This window comes from Prionailurus bengalensis, chromosome A2 (genome assembly GCF_016509475.1).
Source record: "Prionailurus bengalensis isolate Pbe53 chromosome A2, Fcat_Pben_1.1_paternal_pri, whole genome shotgun sequence".
Taxonomy (NCBI): Eukaryota; Metazoa; Chordata; class Mammalia; order Carnivora; family Felidae; genus Prionailurus; species Prionailurus bengalensis.
In genome coordinates, this window is record NC_057348.1 from 153,132,071 (window position 1) to 153,145,672 (window position 13,602).

Sequence of the window (13,602 nt, forward strand, 5' to 3'; positions counted from 1 at the left end):
TCAACACCACAACATAGCATAGTGAAACTAGCAAAATACAAAGATAAAGAGAGAATTCTGAAAGCAGTTAGGGACGAACACGCTTTAACCTACAAGGGTTGACACATAAGGATGGTAGCATACCTGTCCACTGAAATTTGGCAGGCAAGCAGGGAGCGGCAGGACATATTCAATGGGCTGAATAGGAAAAATATGCAGCCAAGAATCCTTTATCCATCAAGGCTGTCATTCAGAATAGAAGGAGAGATAAAGGCTTTGCTTTCCCAGAAAAACAAAAACTGAAGGTGTTCATGACCACTAAACCAGCCCTGCAGAAGATCCTAAGGGGGACTTTGTGAGTGGAAAGCAACAAAGACTACAAAGGACCAGAGACATCACCACAAACATGAAACCTACAGATAAAACAATGACACTAAATCCTTATCTTTCAGTAATCACTCTGAGTGTAAATGAACTAAATGCCCCAGTCAAAAGACACAGGGTATCAGAATAGATGAAAAAAACAAAAAAAGATCCATCTATATACTGCCTACAAGAGACTCATTTTAGACCTGAGAACACCTGCAGATTGAAAGTGAGGGGATGGAGAACCATCTATCAGGTTACTGGATGGCACAAGAAAGCCAGAGTAGTCATACTTACATCAGACAAACTAGATTTTAAAACAAAGACTGTAACAAGAGATAAAGAAGTGTATTACATCATAATTAAGGGGTCTATCCATCAAGAAGAGCTAGCAATTATAAATGTTTATGTCCCCAATGTGAAACACCCAAATATATAAATCAATTAATCACAAACATAAACACATGTATAGATAATAATACCATAATTGTAGGGGACTTTAACACTCCACTTATAACAATGGACAGATCATCTAGGCAGCAAATCAATAAGGAAACAACAGCGGTCAATGACACATTGGACCAGATGTTAATGACACATTAACAGATATATTCAGAACTTTTCATCCAAAAGCAGCAGAATACACACTTTTTGATTGCATATGCAACATTATCCAAAATAAATCACATACTGGGTCACAAAGCAGCCTTCAATAATTATAAAAGGATTGAGATCATACTATGCATATTTTCAGATTATAATGCTATGAAACTTGAAATCAACCACAAGAAAAAATTTGGAAAGCTCCCAAATACATGTAGGCTAAAGAACATCCTACTAAATAATTAACAGGTAAACCAGGAAATTAAAGAAGAAATTTTAAAATATATGGAAGCAAATTAAAATAAAAACACAATAGTCCAAACCCTTTGGGATGAAGCAAAGGCAGTCCTAAGAGGAAAATACATTGCAATTCATGCCTATCTTAAGAAGCAGGAAAGGTCCCAAATACACAACCTAACCTTACACCTAAAGGAGCTAGAAAGGCAGCAGCAAAGAAAGCCCAAAGGAAGCAGAAGAAGGGAAATAATAAAGATGATAGCAGAAATAAATGATATAGAATAAAAAAAACAAAACAAAACAAAACAAAACAGTAGAACAGATCAATGAATCTACGAGCCGGGTTGTTTTTTTTTAAAGACTAAACAAAATTGGTGGGAATGCAAGCTGATGCAGCCACTCTGGAAAACAGTATGGAGGTTCCTCAAAAAACTAACAATAGAACTACCCTACGACCCAGCAATTGCACTACTAGGCATTTATCCATGGGATACAGGTGTGCTGTTTCAAAGGGACACATGCACCCCGAAGTTTATAGCACCACTGTCAACAATAGCCAAAGTATGGCAAGAGCCCAAATGTCCATTGGTGAATGGATGGATAAAGAAGATGTGGTATATGTACAACAGAGTATTACTCAGCAATCAAAAAGAATGAAATCTTGCCATCTGCAACTACATGGATGGAAATGGAGGGTATTATGCTAAGTGAAATTAGACAAAAATCATATAATTTCATTCATATGAGGACTTTAAGAGAGACAACAGATGAACATAAGGGAAGGGAAACAAAAATAATATAAAAACAGGGAGGGGGACAAAACAGAAGAGACTCATAAATATGGAGAACAAACAGAGGGTTGTTGGAGGGGTTGTGGGAGGGGGGATGGGCTAAATGGGTAAGGAGCACTAAAGAATCTACTCCTGAAATCATTGTTGCACTATATGCTAACTAATTTGGATGTAAATTTTAAAAAATAAAAAATGAAATTAAAAAAAATAAACAAAATTGATAAACCCCTAGCCAGACTTCTCAAAAAGAAAAGAGAGAGGACCCAAATAGATAAAATCACATATAAAAGAGGACAGATCACAGCCAATACCACAGAAATACAAACAATTATTACAGAACACTATGAAAAATTATATGCCAACAAACTGGACAATCTGGAAGAAATAGACAAATTCCTAGATACATACACACTACCAAAACTGAAAGAGAAGAAATAGAAAATTTGACCCATAAACAGCAAAGAAATTGAATTGATTATAAAAAAATCTCCCAACAAATAAGAGTCCTGGGCCAGATGGCTTCCGAGGGGAATTCTGCCATACAGTTAAAGCAGAGTTAATATCTATTCTTCTCAAGCTGTTCCAAAAAATAGAAACTGAAGGAAAGCTTCCAGACTCATTCTATGACATAGTCAGCATTACCTTGATTCCCAAACCAGACAAAAACCCCACTAAAGAGGAGAATTACAGGCTAATATCCCTGATGAACATGGATGCAAAAATTCTCAACAAGATACTAGCAAATCGAATTCAACAGTAAATTAAAAGAATTATTCACCATGATCAAATGGGATTCATTCCTGGGCTGCAGGGCTGGTTCAATATTTGCAAATCAATCAATGTGATACGTCACATTTATAGAAGAAAGGAGAAGAAACACATGATCCTGTCAACAGATGCAGAAGAAGCATTTGACAAAATACAGCATCCTTAATAAAAACCCTCAAGAAAGTCGGGAGAGAAGGAACATACCTTAACATTATAAAAGCCATATATGAAAGGCCCACAGCTAATATTCTCAATGGGGAAAACTGAGAGCTTTCCCCCTAAGATGAGGAACATGACAGCAGTCCAGTCTCACCACTGTTGTTTTAACATAGTGTTGGAAGTGCTAGCCTCAGCAATCAGGCAACAAAACGAAATCAAAGGCATCCAAATTGGCAAAGAAGAAGTCAAACTTTCACTCTTCACAGATGACATGATACTCTACAAGGAAAACCCAAAAAACTCCACCCCAAAAATTGCTACAATTGATAGAAGAATTCAGCAAAGTTGCAGGATATAAAATCAATGTACAGAAATCGGCTGCATTTCTATACACCAATAACGAAGTCACAGAAAGAGAAATCAAGGAATCGATCTTATTTACAATTGTACCAAAACCCAGAAAATACCTAGGAATAAACATAACCAACGAGGTAAAAGATCTATATGCCGAAAACTAAAGAAAACTTATGAAAGAAATTGAAGAAGACACAAAGAAATGGAAAAACATTCCATGCTTATGGATTGGAAGAACAAACATTGTTAAAATGTCAATATCACCCAAAGCAATCTACACATTCAATGCAATGCCATTAAAATAGCACCAGAATTCTTCTCAGAAAAAGAACAAAAAATTCTAAAATTTGTACAGAACCACAAAAGTCCCTGACTAGCCAAAGTAATGTTGAAAAAGAAACCAAAGCTGGAGGCATCACAATTCCCGACTTCAAGATGTATTACAGGGCACCTGGGTGGCTCAGTCAGTTGAGCGTCCGACTTCAGCTCAGGTCATGATCTCATAGGTCGTGAGTTCGAGCCCCGTTTTGGGCTCTGTGCTGACAGCTCAGAGCCTGGAGCATGCTTCGCATTCTGTGTCTCCCTCTCTCTCTGTCCCTAACACACTTGCATTTTGTCTGCCTCTCTCAAAAAATAAATGTTAAAAAAAATTTTTTTAAAGATGTATTACAAAGCTGTAATCAAGATAGTATGCTATTGGCACAAAAACAGACACGTAGATCAATGGAATCGAATAGAGAACCCAGAAATGGACCCACAAATATATGGCCAACTAATCATTGAGAAAGCAGGAAAGGGTATCCAATGGGAAAAAAAGACAGTCTCTTTAGCAAATGATGCTAGAAGAACTGGACAGTAACCATGCAGAAAAATGAAACTAGACCGCCTTCTCATACCATACACAAAAATAAATTCAAAATGGATGAGAGACCTAAATGTGAGGCAGGAAACCATCAAAATCCTACAGGAGAAAACAGGCAGTAACCTCTTTGACCTTGGCCACAGCAACTTCTTACTTGACACGTCTCTGAAGGCAAGGGAAATAAAAGCAAAAATGAACTACTGAGACCTCATCAAGGTAAAGAGCTTCTGCACAACAAAGGAAACGATCAACAAAACTAAAAGGCAACCAATGGAATGGGAGAAGATATTTGCAAATGACGTATCAGATAAAGGGTTAGTATACAAAATCTATAAAGAACTTATCAAATTCAACACCCAAAAAACAAATAATCCAGTGAAGAAATGGGCAGAAGACATGAACAGACATTTCTCCAAAGGAGACATCCAAATGGCAGACAGACACATGAAAAGATGCTCAACATCACTCATCACCAGGGAAATACAAATCAAAACCACATTGAGATACCACCTCACGCAGGTCAGACTGGCTAAAGTTAACAACTCAGAAAAACAACAGATGTTGGCGAGGATGTGGAAAAAGGGGAACCCTCTTGCACTGTTGGTGGGAATGCAAACTAAACTGGTTCAGCCACTCTGGAAAAGTGCGGAGGTTCCTCAAAAAATTAAAAATAGAATTACAACCGACAACCGAGAAATTGCACTACTTGGAATTTATCCAAAGGATACAGGAATGCTGATTTGAAGGTGCACATGCACCCCAATGTTTATAGCGGCACTATCAACAATAGCCAATTTATGGAAAAAGCCCAAATGTCCATCAACTGATGAATGGATTAAGAAAATGTGGTGTATATACATATATGTACACAATGGAATACTACTCGGTGGCCCTCTAGTGCAGAGGTTTCCAAACCACTTTCTGCAGGGGCCGCAGGTTATAGCATATAGAGGAGCCTGAATACATGGGACTTCTGCTCATACCCCTGAGGCCCATCAGAACAAATATGTTTATAATCTCAATATACTGGGCCTCCTTAAGGTTTCACAGAGGGAACTGGATGGGGGGCAAATAACGCCCTAGTGGGATCATCTCTTGGATGGAGGTGGTAGAAATATTTCTAACGAAACATGAAAAAGGATCACCAAGACCCTAATCAGCAGCCTATAAAACCGATCAACAGCTATGCATTCCAAGGAATCCCAAGGAGACAGCCCTCCATGCAGTCTTAGGGAGCTCTTACTACCCAGAGTTGGTTTAGGGGGTATCATCCAGGATGGCAGACTAAGAAAACCCTCTATATTTCCTTCCCTATTGTGTCAGTTACCATGGGGTAAAGAGAGAAATCAACCAGGTTGAGATCAGCAACTGTTTACACTTTTTGCGGAGCAAAGAGCAAGGGAAGCTATTGTTTTAGAGTCTGGGGACTCAGGTGGGACTCATGGACTTAAGCTCATTAAATTTATGGACAGGTAGAAAAGAGAGTTGCATCTATGTCTATAAAGAGCTATTTGCCACGTTCCTTTGAAGTACTTGGTCACCTCTAGACAGCCTTCCACCTCAGCCACGCTTTACCATCTGGGTCTCTTACAAATGGAGTAAACAATAAACAAGTATTCTTCTTTGCTTCGCCTTTCTATTTATTTATCTCCCATATAAATTGTATTTATCAGACAATTTCATAACTAAACACGGCGGGCAGGACACAATAGGGAGAGAAGCTGGTGATGTGGAGAGAGGGCGCCACCTAGGGACGAACCTCTGGAACTCCAGTCTCATCATCTCCAGGTCCAGAACTCAGCCAGGTCAATACCCAACAGATATTGGGGGGGGGGGGGAATTTATCTGAAAATATTTACAACAACTTAAAACATATGTGATCTCAGCAAGTTCCACTTACTCTTTTGTACTGATGTAGATAGAGAAAGCAGAGAGTGATAATCTGAAACAGCGCTCGTGTGGATTTCTAGACTTTGACATGCCCTAGGAGGTCAATCTTCCCAAATCCCATTTGATTTAAACTTATAGTAAACTCTTCTTCGCTCCCTGAGTAAATCTGGGGCTCAGAAGCAGTTCAGACAAAAGGAGGAAATGGACTGAAATTGGTGTTTGGCAATGGGGAAAAATCACAAATAAATAGAAGCTGGCTTACTTGTATGTGTTTACAACTTCACTCAAACAATCTATGACATGATAGATGAACAGTGAAACCTCACAACTTTAAAATCTAGTAAAAACAACTTTCAATATTCATTAATAAACTAAAACTGTAGTAAAGTACTTTTATTTCCAACTAATGAAACAACCGTGTTCAGACTGTTGTAAGTCATTAGCTACCCGTAGATTTGGTGCACACACGTGCATACACACACATACACGGATGCACACACACACACACCCTGAGCAAAGTTTGCAAAATATAAGATTTAAACATGCTTGCCCTTAGTAGAACATTATTCTAAAATAAGACCCCCCCCCCATGGGAAAGGATGAAATATGGCCTTTTGTAGCAACGTGGATGGAACTGGAGAGTGTTATGCTAAGTGAAATAAGTCATACAAAGAAAGATACCATATGTTTTCACTCTCATGTGGATCCTGAGAAACTTAACAGAAGACCATGGGGGAGGATAAGGGGGAAAAAAAGTTAGAGAGGGAGGGAGGCAAACCATAAGAGACTCTCAAAAACTGAGAATAAACTGAGGGCTGATGGGGGGTGGGAGGGAGGGGGAAGTGGGTGATAGGCATTGAGGAGGGCACCTGTTGGGATGAGCACTGGGTGTTGTATGGAAACCAATATGACAATGAATTTCATATTTAAAAAATAAATAAAAATGAAATAAAATAAAATAAGACCCCAGGGAAATATGGAGCTCTGTAGAAGGAAACATGCCGTGGGGGGGCAGAGGGGGGGCAGTTTCTTTAGGTCCTTCGGGTCTCAGGAAGCCCAGCAATCTCTCTAAAGCCCAGACTTCTATTTTCAAGGAGCCCACGTTCTTACCCACAGTGAGTGAATTTAAATGAACGGCTCTTACCAGGGATTTTTGATGATTGGCTCTAAGAATAAACGGCTTAATCAGAAGCATCCAAGGCACAGAAATCAAAGCCATGATAACAAAGAAACTTTGGACTTCTTGCTGTAAGATTAAAATGGTAAGATCCCGTCATTTTAAGGTGATCACACAACATACTTCATATGATAAAAATGGTAAACATGGATCATTTTAGTTGTACCTATTTTAAGAGATCTAAAGCATTTCAATGAATCCACTCACTTTTACATCTTGGAGTACTCCTATTTCGGACCAGTGGTGCCCTGTGTCAATCCAGGGTAGTCACTGGAAACACACTCTCTTATTCTGTACCGAGTACCCCCTTGCTATCTACCCATACCATATGTGAACAAGCATTCATGAGGCACATAAGGGCAGCTTTATGTATCCCTTGCCCCATGGGAATAGCCCCTGGCCCTGCATGAAAAGTGTGACAGGCCCCATGACTTCACTGGTCACTCTGTTGTAGCCAGAAGTCCTTGGGTCACTTTAAGTCACAAGCATTTATCTCAATTAGTAATTTTATCTTTCCAGTGCTAGATAATTATCTGAGCTCTCTTGCTCTTTCCAAATAAAAAAACAAAGCTTCCTTACGCTCTCCCCTGACCAGCACGCTCTCGCTGTGGGTGAGTCACCTGACATGGGGCTCTGGGGTAGCCATGTTGAACTCTCCCCGGCTGCTCCCTCACGGTCCCCTCTGGGATGAGGCACCCATAGTCTTTATGCTTCTGCTGAAACTCGGGAGTGATCCCCCCTTATCATCCTGCTACACGCTTCCTATCACGCCCTCGTGCCCCCACCTCACTTATGATACACCTTCAAGTCACCAGTTTTGAGGAGTGACCTAGAGCTGTCAAAAGAACCAGGCAGCCCAGGGAGGCTTGGCCAGAGCTATTGGAAAGGAATGGACACTGGGTGCTCAGAGGAAAGGAAAAACGTTCCTTGAGCCTTCCCTTTTCTTCAACTGTTCTGGCCAAGTTCTCACTGAACGCCAGGGGATGATTTTTAGCCCAGTTGTAACAAGATTTGCCCTGCTAACGGTGGGAACATCTTATCTGCCCAATCTTCTATGCTTCTCCACTCTGGAAGGCTCAGGAGAGGGAGGGAAGCCACAGAAACACACACTGTGCTTGCCAGCTCTGACTCCCTGCACACAAAGCTACCTCCCTGCAGTTTGTCCATCTTTGTGTGAGGCTTTCCCACCTCGTGATGTACACAGCAACCAGATATTTATATTTATCTTTTGCTCTTGTCCTTTGATATCCAGACAGGGCACCAAGTCGGCCAGGGCAGTGTCGGGAAGGGGCTGAATTTATCAACTGACATCGTCTCTTCCAGCTGCATGACCCCAAATGACATCATGGAAACCTGAAACTATGTCAGGATAATTCATCTTCATACTAGGGCGTGGGGAAACCAGCCAACTCCCAGTAAGGGGTTTGAATGGGGAAAAAGCTGGAAAAGTCACTCACTGTGCAATGTTCAGTGTATATGTCAGACCAGGTGAGGACTTTAGTCTCTAGGGAAGGAGTTAGCACATGAAATAATTGATGAGTCTGAGTCCTTTGCCTCAAAGGGAAGACTTTTTTGGGAAATACAAGTAAACTTTCATTTGGACTCCAGCATTGAGTCAATGAACCTTCCACATATATTTACTTAGTGCTTACAATCTATGGGTGGTTCATACAACCATTCATTGATGTATAACAAAACGTGCTACCACAGTAAAGTAGGGATACCTCAAAAGAGCTTTCAGAGGCACGTGTATTCTTTCACTATCATCTAAAATCCTGCCTGATTTTTCAGGGTGCCTGGGTGGCTCAGTCGGTTAAGCGTCCGACTCGTGATCCTGGCTCAAGTCATGATCTTACCGTTCGTGAGATCGAGCCCCACGTCAGGCTGTGCGTTGACAGCACGGAACCTACTTGGAATTGTCTCTCCGTCTCTCTCTCTGCCCCTAGCTCACTCACGCTCTCTCTCAAAATAAATAAACTTTAAAAATTTAAAAAAAAAATTATTCCTTATTTTGCATAAAAATTCCCTGTCACAAAGCCTTTTCTCTTCTTACTGTTTGCTGCTCCCACAGAGGAGGGGGCCACACCTAGGAATCAAACTCATGAGGCCGCGCACGGGAGGAGCGGAGCATGTGTTTAATGCGGACATGCAGGGTGAGCAACCACGGGTAAGTTACACGAGCAACAGAGGGTCACCTGGCACTGGGCAAACAGCCCTGGTACTTGCTACAGAGCAGTCACAACTTACGTAAGCACGGCCTCCCTGAGCGAAAATCTACCTTCACACGGTATCACCACGGGGAGAGGCCAGAGGAAAACTATTTGCGTTAACCAAGACTTACTCACTGAGTTGTCTTTATATCCAGCTCCCATGGAACATTTATGCTTTTTTTTGAAAAAAACAAAAACAAAAACGTTAAGTCGACAATGAGGCTGAATTGCAAAGTTGATAATGAAGTGGCAGAAGTGGAAGAAATCAGAATGGCCGCACGGTCCAGGTGCTGGGAGGTACTGTCCCCGGAAGCAGAATCAAAAGAAAAAGAGAGCCAGAGAGAGAGAAGTCATCTCTAACTAGCCATGGAAGCTCTGAGCAGGAAGAGCAGGGATTTGGATTCTAGTTTTCCAGGGGCCCCCTGCCCATGTCAACAGAGGGACTCCTCTTCTGGTCTCTTGCCAGTTTCTTTCTCGTACACCTCAGCTTATGTTTAGAATCAAAGATGATGACATTTTAAGGCGCTATGCAGACCATGTGCGGTTTCAGGCCAATCCATCTGAAGGACTTGGGTTTTTTTTTTCCTTTCTTCATAGACGACGCACAAGCCGATTTTCAACTGCACAGCGATACCCACGTCGGGCATCACCCCAACAGGAGCAGGCAGAGCAGCAGCGGCATACCGCCCCCAGCACCTGTGCACTCACCCAAGTCTAATAAACACCTTCGGAAACTGAAAGGACCTAACAACCCCGGCGGGGTGCTAACCTGGCGCAGTCTTGCAAATGACTACACTCTGCGACACTTGGGATCATGAGACAGACGTGACACCCCCACCCCCCACCCCCCGCCCAGCGCATAAAAGAAGGAAACGCCACAGATACCTGATGTCTGTACAGGGGTGCGTTGGAAGGGTCATCATAGTTAAACAGAAACATGTTGATGAAGTGGATGAGGATGCTTGGGGCGTGCCAGGACATGTGCACATCAAAGTGGCACCACTTGAAAATGATCATGAAGACCAAGTATCCAAACAGACACAGGATGAAAATCATCTCAGGAATAAACTGCAGAACGATGTTGAGAGTTCTTCTGAAGTATCTGGGGGTGGGAAACACACCCATTATTCTCCCCAAAGCACAAAATGTTCTTTTTTCTTCCCCCCACACCGCATCCACTCTCCTGGCAAGCAGCAGTTATGCATGGATGGGGAAGAAGAGAAAGGAAGGATTCAAGAGAGCCAGAGTCTGGAAGGTAGCGTCGGAAGCAAAGGGCATGCCTGTAGGGAGAGCTGGGGATCCGGCCACAGCTTCACCTGCACATCTAGCTTATACGAACACATTCAAGGGCACAAAGAGTGTGCCCTTGAGGAGCGACTAGGAAGCACTTCTCCTAAGACAGGGGTCGGCAAGCTAAGGTTCACGGGCCAAACTGAGCCCGTCACCTGTTTTTAAACAGCCCAAAGTTAAATAAAAATAGGTTTTATATTTTTAAACGGTTGGCCAAAAAATCAGAAGAAGGAGAAGACTAGTTTATGACACATGAAAATTATACGTAATTCAAATTTCAGGGTTCATTGATAAAGTTTTATCAGAACACAGTCACATTCCATTTACAAATTGTCTATGGCAGCTTTCATGCTACAATGCCAGGACTGAGTAGTTGTGACAAAGGCCATCGAGCCTGCAAAGCTTAAAATACCTACCCTCTGGCCCTTTACAGAGAAAGTTTGCCAACTCCTGCTCTAACATACAGAGAGAGGATCAGAAGGCTGAGTTGGGGGCCACCAAGTTAAAATGTCAGAAAGGACCCCCAGTCCCATTGCTAATTCTAAGAGTTATCTGAGGGAAAGGGGAGATCCCACAACAAAACATGACTACTAGACAGAGGCCTGCCTGACATGCAGTGATACCAATGATAATCTGCTCCAGAAAATACATTCTGGGATTACCTCCCATTTAACCCCCACGGCCCTTTCAGGTAAGCAGGAGTACCAGGGGTCCCTAGTCACTAGTCGTGACTAGTTTGCTCACTAAATAGATCTTATTTTTCAAGCAGAACTGTACTTCCGTGAGCTTTCAGGTCGGCGGTCACCATGGGACTGGCTCTGGCCGGTGGGAACGGAAGGGGTATGTGTCACTTTGGGGTGGAAGCTTAAGAATCAATGTGTAATTGACCAGTTTCCATGTTTTCGTACATTTACATCCTTAGAGAATAGGTTTGAGACGTTTAGAGAGGCAGGTTGATAGAAGGAAAGGAAAGATAAGACAACATTAACAGTCCAAGTGAGAGACAGGGTGCAGCCATTTGGAAGACACTACATCAGGATTCTAGGACTCTGAGGGCACGGTGGCCCAAATGCACTTATGTCTCCATTTGCCCACTGGTGGGAGCTAATCCTGGATATAGCAGTGACCCCAAGTCTTTCAGGTTGGGGGGACAGAAGATGCTATGTGCTTGCCAGTCTCTTTCTGAACCCTCAAATATGCCTGAGGCGAAAGGTCACTCATATTTCAGTGACCCAGCTCGGGAGAAACAGAGGTCCCACTTCTGCCAAACCTGCCCACCCTGGCTCAAGCCAAGAGACACGGCCAAGCGCTCCTCTCCGTGGCAAGGAAGAAACCCTCGCACAAGGAGACGCAGGACCAATGTGGCGGCTCAGTCACTGCTCATCAATGACGCGGTCAGATCAACAGGCAGAAAGTTCATCGTGAAACTTACACATGATTGAAAAGGCTGAGAACAACACCGAAAACCATCTGGACAATTCCCAGGATAACTGACATCTTCATCTTGTAGGAGTTCAAAAACGTTAGTTTGTTTGAAGCCAAGTTCCAAATCTGGATGGGAGACATGACAAGGAATACGTGAGATCAGAGTCGAGAAGTTCTCCCGGCATCGGGGGAAATAGCAGGACTCCTCCTGAGGAAGTCACTCTGGGGACCATCCATATTTTCACATTCTGATCCAGTTCAATGTGGACATTTTAGGTTCAGAAAAGGAAGGGGACCAAACCCCTTTTAAATGTGATTCTAATGACAAGTTTGGCAGAATTATTAGTGCCATTAGGAAGATATTACGTGGCTAGAAGAAAAAAAAATCCTACACGATTTCTCCTCTGTTCTAAGGGAAAAGACATTCTGAAACATCGTGGAGAGATCTCAAACTGGCCTCACTTACACTTGGCAGTGACGTAGAGCTCTGGCCCATGAATTTTTCCAATCCCTTCTTGAGAATACCACCTTTGACTTGGCATTTCTAAAATGCTTCACGTCACAAAGCATTTTCCAGGGCCCATCTCAAGAAACCACACTTAGAGTCAATATTTGTTAGCGCTATGGGCAAGACATGCTCCCTGCCTTCCACACAGTCCCTGTTTTTTTTTTTAATTTAATTTTTTTGAATGTTTATTTATTTTTGACAGGGAGAGAGACAGAGCATGAGTGGGGGCAGGGGCAGAGAGAGAGGGAGACACAGAATCGGAAGCGGGCTCCAGGCTCTGAGCTGTCAGCACAGAGCCCGACACAGGGCTCGAACTCACAAACCGCGCGAGATCATGACCTGAGCCGAAGCCGGACGCTCAACCGACTGAGCCACCCAGGCGCCCCTACGCAGTCCCTGTTTTAAACAGAACTGCCAGGCTTGAAAAGTGAGGGACATGTGTCCCGGCCCTCCCACCAAGACTGACACACAGAGCAAGCACTCAGAGTGGCTAGGGGGCTGGGTAGGGTCCCATGCTAGTTAATGGCCCCACTCACTGACATTCTTCTTCCCCAAAGACATCTCCAATATCCCCATGGTCTCCACTCCCACCCCTATGTAAATGGTTCAGTCTTTGCTCTTACCTCTCAGCCCTCTTCAACTTAAGACACATCCCAAACTGCCTGCTAGATACGTCTTAAGGGTGGGGCACCTGGGTGGCTCAGGTGCTTAAGCATCCTACTTCGGCTCAGCTCATGATCTCATGGTTCGTGGGTTCGAGCCCTGTGTTGGGCTCTGTGCCAAAAGCTCAGAGCCTGGAACCTGCTTCGGATTCTGTGTCTCCCTCTCCCTCTCTGCCCCTCCTCCACTTGGGCGCTCACTCACCCGCTCACTCTTTCTCTAAAATAAATAAATGTAAAAATTTTTTAAAAAGCTTATACATATGTCTTAAGGGTTCTCTATACCACATCTCAAAGGTAACAAAGCCACATCTTCCCACCTAA

At 42.9% G+C, this 13,602-nt stretch overlaps 1 protein-coding gene across 2 annotated transcripts in view; it reads right to left on the minus strand.

Annotated features, from left to right (window-relative positions):
* Positions 1–13,602, minus strand: part of ATP6V0A4 (ATPase H+ transporting V0 subunit a4) — a 94,785-nt gene that overhangs the window by 23,118 nt on the left and 58,065 nt on the right. For both annotated transcript variants that reach the window (XM_043589677.1, XM_043589678.1), the window contains 3 exons: positions 12,119–12,237; positions 10,282–10,498; positions 7,154–7,255 (listed from right to left, as the gene is read on the minus strand). In XM_043589677.1, the coding sequence (XP_043445612.1) occupies positions 7,154–7,255; positions 10,282–10,498; positions 12,119–12,237 (438 nt within the window). The remainder of the gene's footprint in view (positions 1–7,153; positions 7,256–10,281; positions 10,499–12,118; positions 12,238–13,602) is intronic.